At 36.8% G+C, this 25,376-nt stretch overlaps 1 protein-coding gene across 1 annotated transcript in view; it reads left to right on the top strand.

Moving 5' to 3' along the window:
- Window positions 1-25,376, top strand: part of LOC145981174 (uncharacterized) — a 77,863-nt gene continuing 52,487 nt past the window's right edge. Inside the window, exons 1-2 of the mRNA XM_083114296.1 lie at window positions 1-20; window positions 20,856-21,286. Of these exons, the coding sequence (XP_082970422.1) occupies window positions 20,886-21,286 (401 nt within the window). The 5' untranslated portion in view covers window positions 1-20; window positions 20,856-20,885. The remainder of the gene's footprint in view (window positions 21-20,855; window positions 21,287-25,376) is intronic.

The following is a 25,376-nucleotide window of genomic DNA, read 5'->3' as shown; positions in this document are numbered from 1 at the left end:
TCCAGCTTTGTGAATATAAGGTATGTGATTTTTTGCAATTTAATTCTTGGTACAGCACATGTACACATATTCCTGCTTGGTATCTTGAGTGAAAGTTTCTCTAAATCCCCTCTACCACAGATCAAAACATCATAATATCCTTTTCTTTTTGCGAAAAATTTAATTATCTGTAATTTATTACTTTTGTACCAATGAAATGACTGTACTAGTTTACTATTGTTCGGACAGATTTCTTCATTTCTACAGAAGAAACTACTTACCGTAATAAGTTCCTGTAGTATTGTCTAACATCGGGAAGGTGTTTTGTGTGATGTGGGGAAAGTATGATAGGAGAAATTCATGTTCATTGTTGAAAATGAATTCTCCGACGGACAATTCGCGATTAAAATTACCACCTGAGCGCTAGTGTCGCTTCCAATATGGCCGCTCTAAGTAGGATAACTTTGTTTACATTCAGCAGTAGTACGAAACAGCAGCATGTTGTCATGGCTGCTATGGAGGAGAAACGTTTAAATTCATACATCATCACGCGTCGTGATTGTGTTTTGTTCATGTACATTGGGTATCCAGTGTTTCGAACTGTCTGTGTTTGCAACGAAAGTTAGAAACATGACGTGTCATGGTTGTGTGGTGAATTTCGTACCGGGTGTGGAAGATCCAGTGGATTTTTTAATTTAATTGAACACGGGATCGTGAAGAAAGGAAAGGAATGTCGAAAATGTAGCACTGAATGTAAGCTACTCATTAGAAGAAATGGGCTATGGGTATATGCCTAATATGACGTGTCGTGGATGCGTAGTGAAATTCAGGTAAGATTTCCGTATCCTGGAAACGGATTTCTTCAAATTCAAAAGTTTGGGGGCAGGTGACTCCGGCCAATTTCTAACATGCCTTTAACAGGGACTCTATAGAGAAAGCCGGGGAGCAGAGGCGGGGCCACGTTAGCAGTTGGGGGTGTAGGTCAATTACCCCAGGGGCGGAGCCCGGAATCAGTGGGAAATTTCGACTCAAAAATTTCAAACGAAAATATTTTTATAGTTTAAATTTCCCACCAATTCTGGGACACAGCCCCAAAAACCATTCACGGATAGCGCCACGAAACATTACAATTTTCTTCGTAAAACAATGCGAAAATGTTATTAAAAAAATGGACCAGATGAGCTTTGTTCACGGGTATTTCTTGGGTTCCGAAGGTTGAAACACTGCATAACGAATGAAGATCGACAAAACACAAGCACAACGTGCAATTATGTGGGAAGGTGTACGCGCCATATTGTGTCTCAGGCAAGTGAAAAGACTACGAGAAACATGTGAAAAATTGCAATTACTTTGATGAAAAAAATGTCAATACACCTTAAGGAACGTTCCGCGAAGCAGATAGGTAAGTACGAATGTCAAAAATGATGAAACGAAGAAGTTATAGGTGTCCGAAGGATAGTAAACTTTTACCATGAATGATCAATTCTACATTGTAATGGACATTGCCAAAATGAATAAAAATATGGTATTGACCATGTCACTGGATAGCATTCATATTTAAGTGTCTGTGTGCAAAATAGTTAGTTAATTTCACTCAATTAGTGAAAAATTAGCACTAAAATTAGTGCAAAATTCATGACGTTAGTATGATCACAGACTAAGAAGTCTGTGGTCTGACGTCAGAACACGATGTTGGTCTCGCGTTGTGGGATAAAGAAATGTATTGTTATTATTATAATTATTAATATTATTATTATAAAGGAGACCATGAGCTCTACACCCTGAAAGATCCAAGATTTATTTAGCCACTAGCGTGTTGCTATGGCGACAGCACCAGAAGTGACGTTCTTTGACCAGCGTATTGAAATGTACATTGCAACGTAGAAAGAGAATTCATGGTTAATGACGTGTCAGGTGTTTGAATTAATTTAGTTTCATTAAAGGAGTTATTTGTTAAGAATGGTTAGTGTGTGACTTCTTTTATGCAAAAGTAGTTAATATTATTATTATATTAGTTAATTAAGAATGTCCAATTTTCCACGAAAATCAAATTACATATATTTTTTATTATTATTTACAGCAGAGGACATTTTGTGAAACACTCACATTAGCGGGAATCCAAAGCTTTATATCTTGTCACTTTTGATTAGAAAAACGACTTTCAAATGTACTGACCGATGAATATACATGTGAAAAATGAATATACATCTGAAAAAGGAATTAAATTATTATGAAGGCAACTTATCAAAAAGCGAGCAAAATTACTGAGCATTATGCAGATGCGATCATACAAAAGAAGGCAAGTTCGTAAATTTCTGAATTGGAAGGACCACAAAGAGACGTTCCAAGGAAATATTTAACGGTCAATTTAGCAATTGTAAGTGATGTTAACATGTATTACGGAATAGAGTAATAATCATTTCAATAGTCTGATGGAAAGACAGTGATCTTACTTCTGTATGTTGGATGTAGTAACCATTAGTTTTCTGTTATATAAATTAATTTAATCAAGATGCTATATTCTATCTTACAATATACGTATCCCCTGTTACATCAATTTAGGAATGGGGGGTACAGATCACTTGGTTTTGCTCTGTTACTCTGTTAAATTGAGGTTATACTAATGTATTAATTCAAAATAGATTTTTAAAAAAGTTGTTAAGGGGGTTAGTAACTTAATTAACATTATACTTCTTTTAAAAACCTTTTTACAACTACTACAGTCTGGGAGAAACTTCTTTGATATTGACAGTTTGTGATCACACGCTGGGGCGTTGCCACATAAGACAGCGGGCGGACATGAACAGTTTATTTATTGCGGCTCTGGGATCATAACGCATGCAAATGTGCATAAGAGAGAATACATACAAGCATACATAAATACGTAATGTACATAATACATAAGGCTATGAGACAATATTTATAATATCTACTTACACGTTAGTTGTCCCCCAAGCTCGTAATCCTCTTTAGAGGCTGAAAACTCCACTGATATCGCTGTCACTCTCCCAGTCAAAACTATTGTTAACGGATCTTCCTTCATATGAACTAAGTTATCACTAGGGTATCACTCGAATTATGAAGTGAAATTTTGATTTCTTCATTTATCGTTGCCTCTTTAATGATTTTTTCTGTGTGCTCTACAGTTTTCTTCCAATTGTCAGCTGTAATTTGTTTCGCGGCTTCTAACAAAAGTTTTTGTACTTCCGTGATTGTAAATGATTATTTTTTTTCCGCAACGTGTATCTTCATTTGTGCCCAGATGCTTTCAATTGCATTGAAATGGCAGTGGTAAGGTGGTAGTCTTATAACTGTATGGCCTTGCATTCTGGCAATTTCATCAATAACGTACTTTGGAAATTGAGGTTTGTGCCTTGCCACAAGTTCCAGTAATTCTGCTTTTTTCATGTCGACATGTCTGGGAATGTTATGTCTGTTCGACCACTAAATTATTTCGGATTTTCTGGAAGCTGTAGTCTGTGTGTATTATCTTCAATTACTGAATGGTAAGGGGCGTTGCCCATAACAATCAAGGATGGTTCTGAAAGATTCTGTACCAATGAATTTTCAAGAAAACAAATGTTTGAATTTGCCGTGATTCATTTCTTCATGATAATTGTGGGTTTTGTTTGACCGAAACATTCACAGGCAATTTGGTATGAAACCCTTTGATGTGCCATCATGTAGCACAATCAGTCTGCTACCTTTCCCAACCGGCACTGCCATTGTCCCGTGTACTGTATCATCAGTCCATCCTTTTAAGAAAAGTGTGGCTCGCGTTCACCCATGTTTCGTCGAGCCATACAACATTATCAAAATTCACACCACTTAAACTCCTCAAAAATCTGCATCTCCAAGCAACAATATTGTTTTTCTCCATTAAAACTTTGCGGCCATTGATATGACTGTAAGGAAATCCCAAATCTTTCAACACTTTACGAAGATAAAATTTGCTTCCTTTAAAATGATCGGCTTGCTGCAGTGATATTAGCAGTTTTGCAACTGTTGGATGCTCCTTTCTACTATAATAACAATAAATGTGACTACGAATAGAATCTCTCTGAAAATCGTCCAATTCTGTCACGTTTTTCCCAAGATGTTTCTTTCCTGGTGTCCGTAATTTTGATGGCCCAGCCTGAATTCCTTCGTCTAAACGAAATTTCTCTTTTCCTATAGTGACTACTGTATTCTTACTGATTTTTAATGCTGCTGCAGTCCTGCGAATCATCTTCGACACAGGAAACAGAAGTATACCATTTTCCTTTTCTTTCTCGAAGAATTCGCGCAACGAGTACACAAATTCCCATGCTTAACTATTTAGTCGTGCCCTCCGACAACTTCCTTCTTTCCATCCACTTTCACTTCCTGACATGATTGAATGAATGAAAATGCTCAGGAAAGCACAAACACACTTTTACTCATACGAAACACAACACCAACTTCGATGAGATACAAGCACGCGGTATGTTTATTTTACAGTGGCAACATAGCTTTGCCCTCGCTCCCTATTCCTTCTCAAAGCCATTCGTCATTGGACCAGGCCCTCAGCTGTCGACGCGACTTTCAGGCACCAGCTGGCTATCAATACCAAAGAAGTTGCGGAGCGAATGTAGAATATATACGTAGAATGTCTCAATAATATTTGATAAACTATGTTCTTGAATTATTGTTCTGCTCAGCTATTCAGATTAAAATAAGCTGATTAAGATGGATACAATCTGTAATATTGCAAAAGCAGTTGTGGAGGTTGTAAAAATGAAGGTGGGGACATGTAAGGGAGAAACCGAAGTTATTCCTTGAAACTAACCAACTATTTCTCTCTCACAGCCTCCCTGATGGCATCTTCCCCTTGTAATCAAGGGGTCCCAGGTTCTATACCTGGTGGGGGCATATGGTGGTTCAGATCACAATTTAAACTAGGTTCAGTCCTGATTATGATTAGCCTTACTGTGCATAAAATGAACATTAAACATAACTCAACCAATCTTCTCTCTCTCTCTCACTCTCAAAATGTACTCATTAAATGTCATGTTAATAACTCCTCTATTTCCCTCTTTCCTTTTTTTTTAAAAAAAAAAACAAAACCTTAGGAAACCAAAATTTACAGGTAGGCCTACTAAAATTCACTATTCTAACATCAAATCGAATGCATTCTTCCGGTCTCCCGGAAAAAAATTTACTATCTCCCAGAATGACTAGATTTCATATTTTTAAAAAATTATTATCGTTTTAGGGTATTTACTTTTGATGTAGTATTAGGGCTTGAGAAGAGTCTGTTTATCTGTATATTTGTTTGGTTTTGTTTCCTTCAAAATTGAATTTTTTGTATCAATTTGATTTAATTTTGTATTCGCAGTAGCAGGACCAGAAACAGATAACAGCTATTAATCACTACATTAGTATTTCAGAACATTTTATTCTAAAAGAGTTGAAGGATATAAAGAAATATCCTGGAATTTTATTATTTAATTAAAATGTAAAAAGAGGGTGGGAAGGGGTACATCTTTTCTTTATAGCTCGCTAATCATTAAGAATAAAATCTACTAGACAACCGAATTTAGGTACTTCTGTTAAACAAAACATGACACTAGTTCAATGCCTACAATTTATTAAAAATGAAATACAAATATTCAAACTTAATAAAATTAGCTTAATCATTGAAGATATCATTATCTGCATGCTGTTTTTTTTTGTTTTTTTTACCAAACATGCATCCTGTCAGGTTAACAATGACAAGAAATCAACTTGCAAACAGAACAAACATATCAATCAAGATTCATGAAAAGATGTGTGAATGCATTTCACCACGAATTACTTTGATCAACTCTTGTAGCACAGATTAGTACTCGTTATGCAATATCAATATAATTACATGTTAGAGATATGTGAGTAAACTTAAGGGCATGTTGGACAGTCTCTGCCCCACTTTTTCCTCCAAGTCAGTGTTGCCAACTTAGCTCTCTTTGAGCCAGATCTGCCTCTTTCGTGCACTGATTTGGCTGTGAACTGGGGCACCTGCCCCCATGCTCCACTTTGATACCATCACTGATTCTGGCCCACATAGACTAACTTTTGCCATGATTATACATTTTGCATGTGACGTGATATTGTTATATTGGCTGCATCGCCCCACTCTCTCTCATATCCCCAGTTATTTTTTATATCACCATGTTGACGGGAAATTGGCATAATATTGTTAACAGGGAATCCTTTGTTTTCGATTTCATACAACCATGAGATGGCCGATGCCATCGGATCTAGATGGTGAAAAGTAAGAATAAATTGTCATCAATTTAGAGTTAACGGTAGTAGCAGCATCCCACCCCTTTGACAACTATCATTACTCTAGGAAGCACTTTATAAATCTAGCTCCTTGAAAGCCAGTTTTAACTCCATTTAACATGAAATTTGGCTCTTATGCACACCAGGTTTGGCAACACTGCCAGGAGGCAAGGAGAAATGCATTGCGCATATGGGAGTATTATTTGATCTCTTATCTTGGGAATATCAAACTTCGGATGGAATAGAAAATGATATTAACAGGAAGAGGGCAGTTTGAAGAAGTGATTGTCAAGCAGAAATGTCAAAACTTCCTTTTGATTAGCCGTAACTTGATGTTGAAGTTGATTCCCCATAAGGAATACATGGGATTCCAAAAATTCTTATTCTTCATATTTTTTAAATATCATGTCCAGCTTAATAATCAACATTAAAAAAACACTTCCATTTGCAAACATGGAGAGAAATTCATACTCTTGATTCAGCCAGGTTTTTTTTTTTAGCAGCAGTGCCCATTCACGCGATATTGAAATAAATCCACAATTGGTGCGTAACTGTGCCTCCTTCCCTTAAGCAGGATGTTATGGATCTAAAATGCTTGTATCTGTTCCATGCCTCATCGCCTACAGTCACACACTATCTCGGTCCAAGGCCAAACTGAACACATTGTTTAATATACACATCAATAGCCCTTCACAAACATGCTGCCATGTACAAAAAAATGTAGCTCGAGATCGTATATTTGTATATGTATGAACCCCCCCCCCCCCCCCCCATAATGACAGGGCTAGTGGAGGTGAAAATTGTACATTGTATGTCCCAATAATGAAAGTTAAAGTCAGAACAAGAATGGAATCAAAAAATTTAATCCTCCGTTAGGTGTTTGGGGTACAGGTTGGTTGGTTGATTGATTTGGTGTTTTAAGTCCACTTTATGCACAGTAAGGCTAATCGGGACTGGACCTACAGTTTAAAGTGAGATCCGAACCGTGCCATGTGCCTCCACCGGGTATTGAACCGGGGACCCCTTGATTACAAGGCGATGATGCTACCACTGCACCATAGGGAGGCACTTTTTGTGATACAGGTATCCCCCATCTATATTCATTGTGAGATTGCAACACTGTGAACGATACTGCTCATGATTGCTTTTGTGTAGCTGAACATTCTTTCTTGGTCTTTGTTCTTAGCACAGTTCTGCTGCACTTCTAAACCATGCGATATTACAATGCTAACATTAGTCATGTGCTTTGTGTACAGTTGTCCTCCATGTGCGCAAGTACATCGGAAGAAAAATATCAATGTATTCTGATGTTATACAGAAGTGGGTTAGTGAGGAAGTGGAGTATTAGTACTACTGAATGTGAATATGAAAGTGCCGTGTGACCAAAAGTGAACATGCCTTGCTTTGGTTGTTATGTATTTAGCCATGTGGGGACAACTGTTCACCAAGCATGTGACTGACGTCAAATTTATAATATTCCATCATTTCTAAATAGCAGCAGAAAATTGCAACTCAAGACAAAGAAAGAAAGAACATTTTGCACTCATGATCAGTATAATTTACTTTGCATTTCATACCTTATAGATAGTTGAAGGGCTGGGAGAGAGGTTTATGCCATGTGCCTATGCATGTTACAGAAAATGGCTTGCCTAACTGAGGGTTAAATATAAATTTGTCTTTAGTATGCCTTTGTGGCCAACACAATAGACCAAAGTGAATGAAGAAATGTAGTATTTAGAAGGGTTAGATTTCTACAACCATGCAAAGTTTCATTGAAAATTGGCTGATACTTCATGGGGGAAGTAATAATAATGATTTGTAAAAGCTGTGTTGCTAGTTGGGAAAAATTCCAAAATTTCACTTCTGACATCAGGTCTATGAAAAAAATTTACAGACAAGTATGACAAAAACACTCTTTGAGGATATGTAATGCCCAGCCCCCAAAAAAGAGAAGCATAAAAAATGGAAATCATGCAACATCTTTGAAAATTGTAATTTTTGGGGAAATTTTGAAAATTGAACGTATCACCATGGACCCTTAATTCTTGTTAAAGTTTTAAAGGGTTGTTCTCAATATTACATGTAAAAGTGAAATATGTCAGTATAAAGCAGTGGCTGAAGTGTTGTAGCCCATTTTATTATGTCTATTCCATAGTACTTGGCCTACATTTCCAATTCTTGCTTGTTAATGATACTAGTAAAAATGGCTATATTGTTTATAATTTGATTGTCACAATGTCTTTAATACAGTCTCAACGTCATTTGTACAAGTAGGTAATGTGTAGTGAATAGTATATATAAAATGTCAAGAAGTGTATTGGTTTGTGAGAAAGGTATTTCCTGAGTTTAATGTAACAGAGCATAGACTCCATATGGCCCCTGTGTCCCACAACTTTAACAAATATCCTTGAGAAACTCAAAATTAGGAAATGGCCATTATCATACAACTTGGGCCACAAGGAAAATATACCAAGATACACTGTACTCAGCCTGTGTAAGTTGTGTTCATCTTGGTCCCAAGTCAGCAAGGTTATACCTTAGTGAACGACGAGGCTTGTTTTAGTTACCTGACATTACCCAAACAGAACTTGATGCCATGAACAGAATCTCACAAACTATCTCCCCCCAAAATATCCACTTTAGAAGCATATACTGAATATTTTTTGTGAGCAGGTATTACACCATCCATATTATTTAATTACAATACACAAACATTTGCAATGGTCCAGACCAGGGGTTGATGAATACAGGTCACCATGGTATCTGAAGATTTTCACCTGGCATTTGAATTTCCAAGTACAGTTCAATATTTTTAATAACTAAAGTTCACTTGTGGAAATTTTCTTTACCCTTTCTGCTGGTCCCCATGGCAGAGTGGTTAGCGCTTGTCCTACAACACCAGGGATCTCGGGTTGGGATGTTTTTGAGTGTCCATTCATCAATTTCATCATATCACCACTCATCCCTATCTTCGCAAATTAGCCAAAAGTGGCAAGAATCGAATAAAATAAAGCAAATCAATCAATTACATCAGATTAATAAACATGCCATTCTAAAATTTTGCACTGTTCGTAGCCAAATTTTAGAACCTGTAGTGATATGGTAGAGTCGACAATGTATTATAATATGCTGCATAATTAGTCATACTGTTACCTTCTTTAGGAAGTCCTCTCTGGCAGAAGAATTAACTATTTTAAAACCAGTTTTGAATTAATTGATAAATGAAATATTCTCCCTAAGCCTGAATCTGTCCATATATGCTACAATTATGTTTTATGATTTTTCTCTCATCATTTTCAAGTTTGTTGGCGTAATATGAACCTGCAAATTTACTCCTTATTGGCAGGTAATCATTAGACCCCGTATTGTTATGCGATATCAAAGTACAAAATAAGTAACAATAATTGATAAAATATGTACCTAAATATGTATTATGAAAAGGATATGTAGTATGAATGAATATATAATATTAATAATCGAGCATCCAAGCAATTTATTTGAACATATTCAACAAAATTTTAAGGACACTCAAGGTGTTGAAATTAAAATATGTATCAGATTTATAAACTCAAGAAAGGACAGCAACATGTACATATTTTGGAAACCAATTTTGTCAACTATTAATTACTTTTCACATCGCAAATTATTGTATGATATGTAAATGTAGGGGCAGATTCAAGAAGACTTAATGCATACAGGATTTTCTTATGTTCTATTACAGAATGAACCACTATGTACTTTTCCATGTTTTCAGCTGTCGTGCATCATACACCTTCATTGAGGAGGGGGGGGGGGGAATCCAAGATCTTTTGATAAATAACAGTTCCATTTTTTTCTTTTTTACTGTCTTCAGCCTGTCTTTTGACTTGGCAGTCAATTTTAGGTGACCGTAAGCATTATGCATCTCATTGATTAGAAAATATGACATCACATGAGCTACAAATTTTCTTCATCATGTTTCAGAGATCAAAAATGTAGGAAAAAGGATCAAGATAGGAAAACTAACCAAAATTTGTTGTTTTATGTAAAGTAGATTAGCAAATATGTAGAATGTGTAATGTCTGGGCAAATATGTTAAAATATGTAATATGCAACTTATGCAAAATCATGTCAATTACATAATTTGTCGACAGTTTCCTGTTCAAAGTATGTATCTAGAAAGGAATAGAATATGTATTTACATACACATCCAGGCTCTATTAACCTTTTGGATCCCAAGCATCTCGATCGAGATACCTAAAAGTAACCCTCACGGTCCCAAGCATCTCGATCGAGATGCTGTGTCAAGGTCGTAGTTTTTATGTTATAACTTTTCTATTTTTGGCTAGAATTTCGATTTTTTTATGTTGTCCCTAACACATGTATTTAACAGAAATGTTTCTTGCACCTTTTTTTTTCTTCATGAAAATGGAGGTGAAAAGGCAGGAAAAGGGACTTCTCTTTTGCGTCTCTTTTCAAGGGAAAATATAAATTTCAAACATTTCAACAATTTTTTTAAAATAATTTTTGGGGGTTTTCTCCCTCCTCCCTCCATATATATGCCAAATTTGCATAAATTTTGCATTTTGTTCATTTTGACATTTTTTATCGGGGGCGGGGGGTGGGGGGGACGCCATTTTTTAAGGAAAGTATTTTTGAGGGGATTTCCCCCCTTTCCCCCTCCATATGTACGCCGAATGTGCATAAATTATATATCCTCTGAATCTGTGATTCATTCTGCGTACAACGGTATATCTTTCATATCTCTAGGGCATTTAGTTTCTGAGCTATAGTCATTTCAAGGTACCACTGCATTTTGAAGCTTGAATCAGTGGCGTGCCCACCATTCCTTTTGGGGTTACAACTCAAGTTACATTGGTCATACGACAATGATGCAAATATTTTTCTGTTTCTTACATGCCAGCGATAATTTCTATGTGCATTTTGAACTTTTTATATCCTTTTTTGCGGGGGGGGGGGGAAACCCCATTTTTAAAAAAAGATTTCCAGGGGATTTCCCCCTTTCCCCCTGCATATATACGCCAAATGTGCATAAATTATATATTGTCTGAATCTGTGATTCATTCTGCGTACAACGGTATATAGTTCGTATCTCCAGGGCAAATAGTGTCTGAGCTAAAGTCATTTCAAGGTACCGCTGCATTTTGAAGCTTGAATCAGTGGCGTGCCGACCATTCCTTTTGGGATGTACAACTCAAGTTACATTGGTCATATGATAATAATGCAAATATTTTTGTGTTCCTTACATGTCAGCGATCATTTCCATGTTCATGTCGACACTGTCATGTACTTGTTTCGAGGGGGGTGGACGAAACCCCATTTTTTAAAAAAAAAAAGTATTTTCAGGGGATTTCCCCCCTTTCCCCCTCCATATATACGCCGAATTTGCATAAATTTCATAGAGTCTGAATCTCTGGTTCATTCCGCGTACAACGGTATATCACTCATCTCTCTAGGGCAATTAGTCTCCGATCTACACTCATTTAATTGAAACTCTGCATTTTGCTCAAAATCGGCTCGGGACCGTGAGGCTTACTTGTGAAAATGGTCTTGGGACTCAAAAGGTTAATCATTATTACCTTAGAACAATTCCTTTTGCTGTTTGAACCTTCGTGGGTAGAAAATCATGTCGTCACCTTCCTTTGGCTACCTTTCACTTTCAGTTTCAAAATTCAAAATTTCTTTGTATATACGATGACGATACTGTCATAGGCCTCGACATTAACATAAGATAATTTACCGGGAAGTGGTGAAATGTGCATGATTGCTGTGTTCATCTATGCATAACTTTGCAGCCGATGGAGTGATGGTGATTCCGAAAGGAACATGGGCAATCTAATTCAAGGGAAGTTCATTCATCAACAATAAGTTTGTTATTTTTACTTACTCCTAGCAGCAAAACTGTGCATATGGCATAAAATAAAAAAAGCATTCATTGTTGTAATAATTATTAAGAGCTACAAACCAATCTATTTTAATGAAAGATTTATAAAAACTGTGTTCATTAACTGTAAGATTACAGGGTGGTGATAGACCTGGAAAACTGGGAAAAGTCAGGGAATTTGAGGTGTCAAAAAAAGTCAGGGAATTTCTTCTTCATTGACTTTTTTTTTATTATTTATTTATTTAAAGATATCATTATGGAACTCTGCACGGGAACAGGAAATCTCGTTCGTAAGTTTCGGCCTCAACTTTTAGGCCCCTTTTATGTGCAACACAACCAAGGTGCCAGAAACCAGTGATAGCAGGAGGAGAGAGAGAGAAAATTCTCTCGCCCGGGCTTTTCATTGGGAATTTAAATTCGAACACTCTTTGGAGGAAAATTGTTATAGCTCTGGCACTATGGGAGCAATCTACTTCGGATAACTTTTGTTTTGCAGCTAAAACATCAACGCATCCAACCATGTATAATTCAGAACACCGGACCAAGGAAGGCTTGCTTGGGGGGGGGGGCATGTCCCCCGAATTTCAATGGAAAAAAACTAAAAATCTGGAGTTTGCCCCCTCTTCTCCCGCTATTTTGGGGAGAAGATGCAAACTTTAGTATTCTTTTCAAAGAATGGACGTTTCCAAAGAGACTGAAACATGTTTCATGTTTCTGGGTGCCATACAAGTTGAATAATGATCCAAAATGTGAAACTCTGTTCAGAAATGTGGCATGGATATGTTGCGGAGAGGTGGGGGGGGGGGGAGGGAGGTTGGTCATCAATATGAATTTCCCAGGCTTGCTCCAGACCTGTGTCAGAGTTTGCACCTAAACATAAGAGTATGAAGGTCCAAAAAGCACATTCATTCCGTAATCAGCACTATGATACCATATGGAATCATCAGACCAGTATGACCTTACTCTGATTTTACCCTATGGTATCATCGGGGGAGTGAAGGTTAAGCCTCTAAATATTACATGGGAAATGCATTGAATTATCATTTTTTCTTGTCTGTATGGGAGAAGTAAGGGGACTTGTCAACAGATGGAGCGGATAAGTGCAGGTGGCGCCGTCCGATAGTTGTCAGACGTCATAGTAAGGCATTTTGTTGGGCAAACTGAAGGAACATGGAAACAAATAGGTTCCATTGATACATACGATTTTTGTCGAATAACGCCATTCGACAAAGTATCTCACTACAACATGTGACAGAAATTGCATGGACTGCAAATCCAACAAAAATTGCATGCATAAACATGAAGAGCTTTAGACTGCAAATATGCTGCTGGAATTTTATTACTCTTCTGCCTCACTTCACCTTATTTAATGTAGCAGTGCTTACGAAGGTTTTATTTCATCATCCTGACGTGTTACTGGTTTCACACAAGTTAACATATGTTTACAATGACATTCCACTATTTTTAGATATCAAGAAGAATCCAAACAAACGGGATGTATATTGAATACTATCACGAAAAGTGAAACATAAATCTGCATTGGTGAGCATTATAAAAATTGGCAAGTGCATGCTCTCAACCTCAAATTTGCTGCAACACTAGTATTGCAATGAAATTAATGCCACACTCCGTTCTGTCTGTTTAAACTCGTGAAAGATGATCATTAATCTCTCACTGAGTAAGGTTAATGTCCGATATTATGAAATAAAATATTAATAATAAATACGTAAATATTTTAAAATATTTACTCGAATCATGCAATCATAAAAGCAAATCACTTTCTTCAAGAATTGACTTTTCTCTGCCAGCCCTGCTAAATTTTCACTTTTCATCTACTGATTTATATGAGGAGTGGCTAGAAAGTAATTTCAGATTAGTAGGGACATTGATTTTTCGCAAAAGCAAAAACCGTGAAAAATGGTAATTGCTGCGAAGTTATGTTTAAGAATGTGCAGTGATGTCTGGACACATTTTTCGCCCTTTCGAAATATCGAAATAATGCGAATTTGGCATAAAATGCAAATTGTTGGCGTTTCTTGCAATTTTTTAAAAAAAGAATTGTTCTAAAACAACGAAAAATTAGAACATGCAAGTTTTCCAACATTTTACTCAAGAGTAAACTATAGAGTTATACGTACATAGAATAATTACGACAGCCACATTAAATCATGTATTATCCATGATTTTTTCAACTTCTATCAAAACCATTTGCATCACAGAGCAAAGTGGCAGGGTTCTAACAGGAGATCGAGTGCGTATCTACCGTCACACGAAAGCCACATCTTCGTATTTGTCGCACGAGATATGTTTTGAATTACCAAGCTAAGTGCGCACCATCGGCATTTGTCGAGCGAGTAATAATGGAGCTCAACCGTTAGGGCATCTGACTACTATGCAAGAGACCCGGGGTCGATCCCCTGCGGGGGAGAACCGGGATGTTTTCCACCTATTCAAACTGCTGCGGCACCCACCCAACATCATATGAAGCTGGTACCTTGAGGAAACTTTGAGGAATAAAGGTAGCCAGGAGCATGGTGCTGATCACATCACCCCCACCTTCAATTGTGATCAAGAGAGTGTGGGGCCCTAACTCCACACCCCTATACACCTTCATGGAAAAGTGCAGGGGAGCAGTTTACTTTTACTTCCTCAAAAATCTGTTCCAACATATCAAACTGTCACGAAAATACATAGACCATGTGACCTACAATTTAAAATAATAGTTTAAAAGCACAATGGAGTATTAAGTTTCAGTATATTTGGCAGATACATGTTTTAAAACAAAAACGCGAATTTTGGGAAACATAACACTAACAAGTCAAAAAAGATAATGCCAATTTTTGGTGCCATAATATATCTGTATCTGTCAAGTGAGATTGAATGATTTTAATTTTTTTGGGTGCATCACCACTTATGGTCAATATGCACCCTTCAGTATATACGGGGAAATTTCCATTATCTAAAATCCCAACTTTAAAATTAAAAAAGGGGTAGGGAAAATACCTTTCCCAAAATAACTTTCAAGTTATTAAACTGGCACGAAGAGGCGTAAGCCATGTGACTTACAATTTGAAACAGTAGTTTAAAAACACCATGAAGGTATAATTTCAGATATTTGCCAGAAAATGCGCTAAAATGAAAAATGTGAATTTTGGGAAAGATAACACCGAATAGTAAAAAATAAAAAATAAGAAAATACACCAATTTGAAAAGAAATAACAAAATATCAAGGTCCCTACCGATTAGGCATAAATAAAACATGAATATCAGTTGTAATTTATTGCATTAGTAACAGTGAGTCCTAACCTAATTTTCGGCATAAACACCACCATTGTTCTGGCATTTGTCGTAGCATGGCACTGAATTTTGTATGCACATGGTATATGTGTCTGATAGCAAAGACTGGAACTATCTCTACCGCAGTGCAGGTGTCAAATCCTTGTCCTGTCAGAACCACTTTAGTTAAACAAAGAGATGAAAGTCGTTACATTCAAGGCCAGGGCTGTACAGGGAGTGGTCCAAGATCTCTCACCTGAAGTGATGCAAATGGCCCGTGTGTACTCAGCTGTATGTGCACATTTTATTGGCCTTCCGTGAATTGTCTGCACCATCATCTGACCATACTATCACTCACGACGTCCGGTCTGCACACCTCACACGATTGCTGGTGGCTCTGTGCCAAATTCTGAGCGTGCAATGTAGGCTACATCACAGTCGGTGGGAGACTGTATGGGAGCTGCAATCTTTAACCTAGAACTGTCCTAAAATGGCTGCATTGCAACTGTACCAGATTACAGTTACATGCCACTTCTTCCTGCCTGCATATGTGGGTGTGTCGCTCTCCAACCACTAGTGCTCCGTATAGGCACCATTGGAGCTTTGTTCAGGATGCTCCTCGTATATGACCTTTCAGAAGCTTTTATTATTAGAGTGTTCCTGTTTTAATGTGTGGTTAGCTAAATCAGGTACCTATACAATGCAATTCTATAAATTCCTTGCGTTAAATTTCTAATATGTACATACCCTTTTCGTCAGCATTAATGGTATAAGTGCATGTTGTGAGTTTCACAGTATTTCACTTGGATATACTGTACTGAAGCAAAAATCCCATTGATAATGTAAGGAAATATGACACTTTATTTTGTTAGATTCAATTGTTTTACTTATATGCAAAAGTTAAGTTGTTTGCTTTACAGAGAAGTAACTTTATGCATTGCAAAATGAGTCCACACTCATGGTTCTTGCAAGCAGAGGGTTCCAAACCTCAGTGAAAATATCAACATATAATACCGAGAATGTATAAGGAAACTGATAAATTACAAATTGTATTTCTTAATCAATCACTCTTCACTCTTATCTCATTTAGTGGTAACTTTAGAAATAATCAAGTATTTTATTTGAAACTTACTGCGTATGACAAAATTCTGTAATCCTTCCCTTGCTTGTGAATTGTAATAATTTTCCAAATTCATTATTTTGCAGTTTGAATTCAAATCATAGAGAATAGAGAAATTAAGTCAATTTCATAGAAGATAATATTGGTACTTAACAAAACCATACGTGGATCTGCGCGAGTTCATTATTTCCATTTGCAAAAACATCGATTAAGTTTAGTTTGTAATTGTCGGGGGAAAATGTAAATTTTGTCCTGGAAAAGTCAGGGAATTTATTTCTGCTTGCTTGTAGCCACCCTAGATTAGTAGATTAGCATGGCCAGCTTTGTGCAGTCACGTAAGGCGGGAAGGGAGAAAAAGAAAGTGCGAGAGAGATTAGATCGCAGATGGCGATATAAAATAGTGCGCCGCATGGGGATTGATTTCTATAAGATTTGAATTGATTGAAAAGAAATGTGGTCATTAATTATCAAATTGGTCCTTAACACATGCAATGACATTGTACAGTGGTGGTTGGTTTGGTAATTGAAAAGTGTAAAATAGGAAGGAGTTGAGAAATAAAAACAGATGATGGTGATAGTGCGTAAAGGTCAAGAAAAGGCCAGTGGAATTTCCGGAAAAAGTGTATCGACCTAGGAGTACATCTTGATCGGCATTCTTCGCAGGAGGAAATGACGAATGCGTGTTCCTGGATGTGATCGATTACACCCATTTCCCGGTAAAAAGTGTAACCAATTTCTCATGGATGTCACAAGGTAGGCAGGCAGTTTGAGAATGGCCAACAGCAAGTAAGGGTGAAGCCAGTGAATGTAATTCTGAACGTGTTTGCATAACAGTGCATTACGTGTTTGCATAACAATGCATTACTACAGTATTTGAACCATGCAACCAACATGAGCCCACCCTTAAGTTTTCCTCGAATAATAGGAAAAGTATATCCAAGCTGTGTTCGTTATCGATCCATTTCTCAGTGAAAGTTTGCATGTACTCACGTGGCACATGTACGTCAGAAATCTGGTTCTTGTTCAGCGACTCGCATGTAGTTCGCTGGGTGTGTGCATGTAATAAACAACAGGTACATAGCTATAAACGTACCGTTTTTCTGAGCCAGTAAAGTTGATATATTCAGAATAAATGTTTGGTTTATGACGTGGTGGAAATTCCTTCAAGTAGTGATTACTTCCAGGCCACTTACTGCACGAATAAGCTAACTGTGATTCCACAAGTCAGCGAAGTGATAAATTCCAAGAATAAATTATCATATTTACTATTAGGATTAATGTAATGGTGAAAGTACAGTCTACTTATAGGTCACATAGGGTGACTTCAAGAATAAAGTGGAAATTGTTCATCTATTTGTAGGAACATTTGAAACCTTAACTGCACAGATCTTTATATGTATGTTCCTTGAAAGTTTGATTTTACTTTTGGCCATTTCTTTACATGTTATGTAATACAAGGCGAATTACATTATCAAAGGTAAGGACGATTGGGATTGGTCTGTCAGATCTAATGATCTAATGTGTGTCATATACAATTTGTTTTTCCTGAATAAATACCAGTAATGTTAACTGTGATTCTTTGAGATTAATGTCTGACTTGTCCATACAATATTTGAATTTAATCTTGTACTAATCTTGCATTTCCTTCCAGAAGGGGAAGAATTCACAGTGCATGTTGAGATAGTACACATCGTGACACACGGGATGGTGAATGCTGGTTATTTGATTAATTTGTAGCATGACAGTAGTCGTTCAATTCCTTTTCACCATGTAATTAGAGATAAATTGTATGTCTCAGCAATTATGAAAAACAAAATATGACAGGAGAGAATATTTACCAATCTTACTTGAATGTATTGACCTTGCGGCTCGATATTGACTGACTGCTGATCTATAGTACTTGCGTTTAAGAAGGACCTATAACCAATTCTGTATAGGGTGCCCAAGAAAAGAGAGACAAATTTTAAATCTCTTTATTTTCTTTTCATTGTTCAGTTCTACAATTAATTTTTTTTAAAGTGAGCTATTTTTATTTTTGGTTCATGCAAAGATGACTACTAACCTCAGGCATACTGCATGGTAGTTGGGTGAAAGTCAATCAGGGAAGGAAGGTTCTGAAGTTTGAATTTTTTAGGATAAGGAAACTGTGAGGTAGGATTTTCACGTAACATCTTAGGTTGAGCAACCACGCCAGGGCAGACCATAATAATACTTAGATGAAAGAAAAATTCTCTCCACAGTTGAGGACCTCTCTGGAAGAATGGGTCGAAGTCCAATTTTTTCCTAAATTACTCTTAATGTGCAGGGGCACATGATGAAACATAATTAAGTGAAGTTATGTGCAAAATTTTGATTTCATGATTGAACAACAACTTTTTCTGTTTTGCCTGTAGCTTAAAGTTCTCCCTCTGCTCAAAGTTGATTCCCTGATAAATGATTCCATTGAAAAGGTCCTCTGTCTATGAACATGGGTCCATATTCCACAGAGGTCCTAAATGTTAAGCCATTTGTTACTTATACGAACATATTTACGACTTCACAATAATGCAACCAAGGGAGATACTTTGGGCCGAGATTTTAAACTAAGGTGAAAGGTTTTGTAGATTGAGCTAAGTTTATGGCACCAGGGCCTCGCCAGATATGGCTCTTCTGGAAGTGTATCTCTGGAATGGGTTTGGGGGGAAAAGTCAAAAATGGCAGCGATGTAAAAGGTATCCATCTGGAAAGTGACCTGAATCGACTCAAGGTAATCATTACAGGTTGCCAAGAAGTAAAAAAAATCATTTCTCTTTGTTCAACCGGCCGAAAACATGAATTGCTTTGTGATTTTTTTTACACCAAAACCAAATTGAGATGAATCAAACCATCAAGTCATGTTGGAAAGAGTTAGTTTTGTGCACTATGTGGTATTTTTTGTTTGCTGGTCTGACCAATAGCAAGCAAATATATTATTTAATCATAATATATTAATGTCTCCATGGAAAAAGGACCTGTAATGTAACTCTTAAATTAATATTTTATTAAGAACTATATTATTTTCATGCAAAATGTTGGAAATGCATTGTATTACTTGAAATTAAAGAATGATACTCAATAAGTTTATTATAATATTATATTTTGTCTCCTGTAAAATTTGATATTTTAGATTTGGGTCTGTTTCCCATAGAGGTCCTCAATTTTTGAACAAGGTTAGCAGATCTTGTGATTTGTTTAACAGGTTTCCAACTGTCACTAATCTGGGAATTCTTCTGGAATTCTATTTCTGTAAATGGAAATAATCATAAGTGATTCATTCCACTGAGCACACATTAATTTTCACCCCCTCTTAAGCAAGTGATGCACAGGTATTCTGTGGTTTTCCATGATAAAGACTTCATCTTTATATTGTCTGCCATCAATGACTGAAAGAAAGAAAGAGGGCCTCCCTGATTGCCTAGTGGTAGTGTCATCACCTTGTACTGAAGGGGTCCAGAGTTCAATACCCGGTGGAGCTACCTAGTGGTTTGATCCCACTTTAAACTTTATGATTAGCCTTGCGGTGCATAAAGTGGACTTATAACACCAATTCAATCAATCAACCAATCAATGACTTTAAGAATGATCTGGAATGTGCTCCGACTCAACCAGGATCTGACCACATCTAAATTATATTGTGCTTGAATTTCACAATGCCATATGATGGGACGTTATCTTTTTACATAACAAACATCTCCTTGCCAATTTCTTTTGGAGAATTCTCCTTCAGGAACAACTCTGACATTATCTTTCTCCAATATATTGCTTCCCTGTACATTCAGCTGTCCAAGAGAAAATCTAGATGAGGCACAGGGATTCAATTTCATTATATAGTACACAGATATGCAAAACACGTCACAAAAATTACAATGTCTTTGAAACAGATTGAGGCTAATATTTATTGAACAACCCATGTACAAACCCAAATTGATGTGTAATTTTTGGAATAGGTATTTACAGGCCACAGATAGAAAAGGTAATTTGAACAACAATGTAACGGATTGGAAACATCATTTCCTTCTAGTCATTTTTATATTCTTTAGGTTTTGATTGGAAGCTTAAGAATAGTGTGTCAGGTCACCATTTAATTTCAGATCGTTCTATTTTCCATTCTTCTGTGAAATGAAAAGTTAAAAATAATATTGAAGTAGTCTTAGCAATCCACGAATGTAGAGCATTATTCTAAAATCCTGTGTTTAATCAACCGTTAACAATTTCTCTTTCAATAGTTTGTTTTTTACACTATTTTGTTTTCAATTGGAACGCCATCTGAAGTTTGTTTGTAAAATATATTTTCAGATTTCAAGTGCCTCACCCTCATCATCACAGATGGAGTTTCATGATCACTCTTTGTCGAACCTACTGAAGGCAGAGCCTGACCTCATGACATGCTCAATAAAGAGGGAATCTCAAGATATTTATCTTCATAAAGAGTCGAATGAAAACACTTGGCAGCCATCATTATCATCAGTTAATAAATCTGAACAAATGAAAGTCGATAACTCAGGGGATGATGGTGGTAGCTACTCTCATGTATATCTGCACTCTGGTGCTGGGATGAGTGAATTTTTGCCTGAGGATAGTAAATATTTGGATACTAGAGAATACGTTGGACAGTTTAGTGCTGTTGCATTCAAAACTGATGAGAGTGAAAATGTTAAAGTAGAGTCTGCAGATGTGAAGAATGAATTCACAATTGAAGATGAATATCCAGGTGCAGAGACAGAAAGGTGAGTGCATGAAGAATTTTGAAATGAGTAGGACAAAACTTTCATCAGGGGTAAAATAATACACGGCACAGAGTTGCATGATGCTTGAAAATTTTCACCTTGCACCTGAATTTTCAAATCCAATTCTAAAAATATACAGGGTGTCCCACGAATGTCGCAACTGGTAATTAAGAGTGGCGTTACTTTGTAACCAAAACCTGTACATACATAAGTCATACACCAAATTAGCCCTGTCCAAGTAGATATTTTTAAACATAGAAACAACAAACGGGTGCAGTGTTGCCAAATGTAAGTGAAGTGTAAATTTATTTTTCCACAAAGCATGGAAAATTGTATGTCAAACATTTGTACGGAAATTTGGACGTCAATTTCCACCTTGGGTAGGTGGACTATTTCGCCATCTATAGTTCAGAGAAGAAAACCGATCATTTTCGCGTATAGCCAATCCTGAAATGCCTCGTAAAGGCGTACCGGTCCAAATGGGTGTTTTAAAAAAATTATGAGGTACAGTGGCAACATTGTTGATGTTTGAAGGCAACAAAAGATGTGTTTAGTGATGGTCTATGACATGGAAATACTGGAAACAGGAAAAAAAGAAAATGAAAATTATGGTGAAAAAAGTGTTACTTACCTACTCCTGGCAACCATGCAATGCGATAAGAGCGCCCACCGAAGGAGAACAAAAGAATCAATTAGTTGTGTACTCAGAACTGTTTGAGCCGTACATTTTGCATTGTTCGTAGGGGAAGATTAGAATTGTTCTGTGAAATGAAGTACTCTTTGGAAGAGAGGGTGTTCATTGTGGAACATTATTTTTGTTCAAAATCATACGCTAGTGTAAAAACTGTGTTTCGCAAGAAATATCCGAATAACAGTGTTCCAGAAAATTCGACGATATATCGACTTGTTTCCAGATTTCGTGAAACAGGATCAGTTAATGACAAACCCTACCACAGACAACCACCAGTTTTGACATAGGTGTGCTGCAGGATGTGGAGCAGAGAATATCACAATCTCCCAGGAAATCTGTTCGTAAACTTGCTGCACAGTCAGGTGTATCAAAAACAACAACTCACCGAGCGTTAAAACAATTACACCTACGTGCATATAAGGTACAGGCTGTGCAAGAACTGAAGGAAGCAGACAAAGGTGCACGTGTAAGATACTGCCAGTGGTTTAGAAATTTTAGAGACAATGGTGTGAATATTTTGGATAAGGTTTTTTTCATGGATGAAGCATGGTTCCACTTAAATGGATATGTCAACAGTCAAAATTCTCGACACTGGTCAAGTAACAATCCCCATTTGTTACATGAACAATCTCTTCATCCACAAAAGATCGGTGTGTGGTGCACGATTTTGCGGAGAAAAATAATCGGTCCATTCTTTTTCAACACAACAGTTGACGGAATAGTTTATCGTGACCTTATCACACAGTTTATTTCTCTGTTGGAACGTGATGAACGTGATGTTGGTTTCAACAGGACTCCGCAACATGTCACATGTCTAATGAAACTTTAGACATGTTGGCAGAGTTTTTTGGCGATCACATTATAAGCAAAAACTTTTGGCCCAGTCGCTCCCCGGATCTGATGTCTCCAGATTTTTTTCTGTGGGGTTATTTGAAACAAACGGTTTACATTAATAACCCAAGAACACTTGACGATCTAAAAATAAACATTTGCACAGCCATTAACAATATAAACCAATCAACCTTGCATAAAGTTGCTTCCAACATGATAAAACGTGTTGATGAATGCCTCAGGGAAAATGGTTGTCATTTTCAACATCTTTTGTAAAGCTAAACTGCCTGTTACGCGCATTGCATGGTTTGCCAGGAGTAGGTAAGTAACACTTTTTTCACCATAATTTTCATTTTCTTTTTTTCCTGTTTCCAGTATTTCCAAGTCATAGACCATCACTAAACACATCTTTTGTTGCCTTCAAACATCAACAGTGTTGCCACTATGTACCTCATAATTTTTTTAAAACACCCATTTGGACCGGTATGCCTTTACGAGGCATTTCAGGATTGGCTATACGCGAAAACGATCGGTTTTCTTCTCTGAACTATAGATGGCGAAATAGTCCACCTACCCAAGGTGGAAATTGACGTCCAAATTTCCGTACAAATGTTTGACATACAATTTTCCATGCTTTGTGGAAAAATAAATTTACACTTTCACTTACATTTGGCAACACTGCATGAACAACACTGCACCCCGTTTGTTGTTTCTGTGTTTAAAAATATCTACTTGGACAGGGCTAACATTTGGTGTATGACTTATGTATGTGCAGGTTTTTGTTACAAAGTAACGCCACTCTTAATTCCCAGTTGCGCCATTCGTGGGACACCCTGTATATATATATTAGGGTGGGTTGAAAACATACAAAAGTTGTAGTGCAGATTTGAAACAACTGTAAATTGATGCTCTTCAGATACAAACTGAAATGTGTAAAAAGTAAGTTCTTCAAGATTTGTTTTCATACCCCAACTTTACCTTGATTTTTTTTATATTTTTCACTTACAGACAGATATAGAGTACGTATTGTATACACATTCTGAACTGTTTATTGCAGTAGTACAGGCTGGAAACAACTTTGGATCGAAGCTCTCTACAGATACAAAGTGAAATGTGTAGGAAGTTATTTATTCCAGATTTGTTTCCATACCACAAATTTACCTTAATTGTTTAATTTTTTTAAAAAAATTACAGCCAGATATAGAGTAAATATTCTCACATTCCTACATGCTAAGCAACTGACATGGTACAAAATCTCAAAGAAAATCAGACTTTGTCTGTATTGAAGGTATTTCTGTTCGAGAATGTTTGGTTTGTATTATTGCACCATGTCGAGAAGTAAGACCAAAGACCCCACTACAAACAACGGAGACATCTTTGACATTTCTTTCAACATTGACCGAATGACACGGATGCTTTGGCAGGAGAATTTGTTGATTACTAGCCAAAATATCATCACTAATATCTTCAAGTAGACGTGGGGGGGGGGGGGGTGATAGGAGTACTCTCCCAGTCTATTAGTTCCATGTAGGAAGTAGCACTGAGATTGATTTTTACCTGCTTTTTATCAAAGCAGCAGACTTGCACCTTGATGGAATTCTTCTCTCTTGCTTGAAGAATTTCTTGACATGAAAATGTTCTTATGCTTTCATGTTCATCTGTAACACCAGCTAGAAGCAAGTTTTGTGGATTCATCTTGAGGTGTTTTGATCAAGCCAGAATTCCCATTCCAATGCAGGGATTTGTTTTTCATTGGACATTGACACTGATTGTGTTCAACTACACCATTATGGACACACTGGCATGCGCTAATGTCGAAGAGATGAGAAAATGCTTTTATTTTCTCTTGATAGGTTACAGAGGATTGTTTTTTTTTTAATATTTCATGAAATCATTCACATTCACTATTAGTCTCTTCACTTTCACTATAACACTTTCAAATTCTATTGTTTGAATGCCTGCTTTATTGTATATGTCTTTAACTTCTGTTGCCACTATCTTTGTTAGATGATTAACACTGGCATCTTTGTTGGCCACATGATGGAGGTTGTAGGCTCTAAAGCATGCTCAGCCAGTGGTAGCTGATTTTCGACAAGTGGCTGTGGATAACCGATTATTGCATGCCTGTCTTTTTGCCTTGTTGCACATGCCATGATAAGTCTTGCAATAACGGTAACATACACTGCACTCCACAGGACTTATCTCAAACCTCTAATAGTCTGGATCTGGAATGAGACAGAAATAGCTGTCAATCAGTATTGAAACCAAATTACAAAGAACAAAACATAGACAATTCATAACAAGAAATAGTGAAAAACGTGAAAGAACTAAAAAAACAAACTAAAGTTGGGCACCCTAGACATTGCTTAAATGCAAAATTATTTTTTGTACCACTACAAGGAAGCCAAGGAGCACCAATTTGACCATGTTTTGGTTATCCCACCAAAATTCAACCCACCCTAAAATATATATACAGGGTGTCATTTTAAACAAACTTTAAACATTGTTTAAACAAACAACTTTTCTCAGTAACATTTTTCACGTTGGTGCGTCAATTCGACGCTACAG

Source organism: Lepisma saccharinum, chromosome 29, assembly GCF_977018435.1.
Source record: "Lepisma saccharinum chromosome 29, izLepSacc3.1, whole genome shotgun sequence".
Taxonomy (NCBI): domain Eukaryota; kingdom Metazoa; phylum Arthropoda; class Insecta; order Zygentoma; family Lepismatidae; genus Lepisma; species Lepisma saccharinum.
This window is presented reverse-complemented; position numbering and strand designations above follow the sequence as displayed.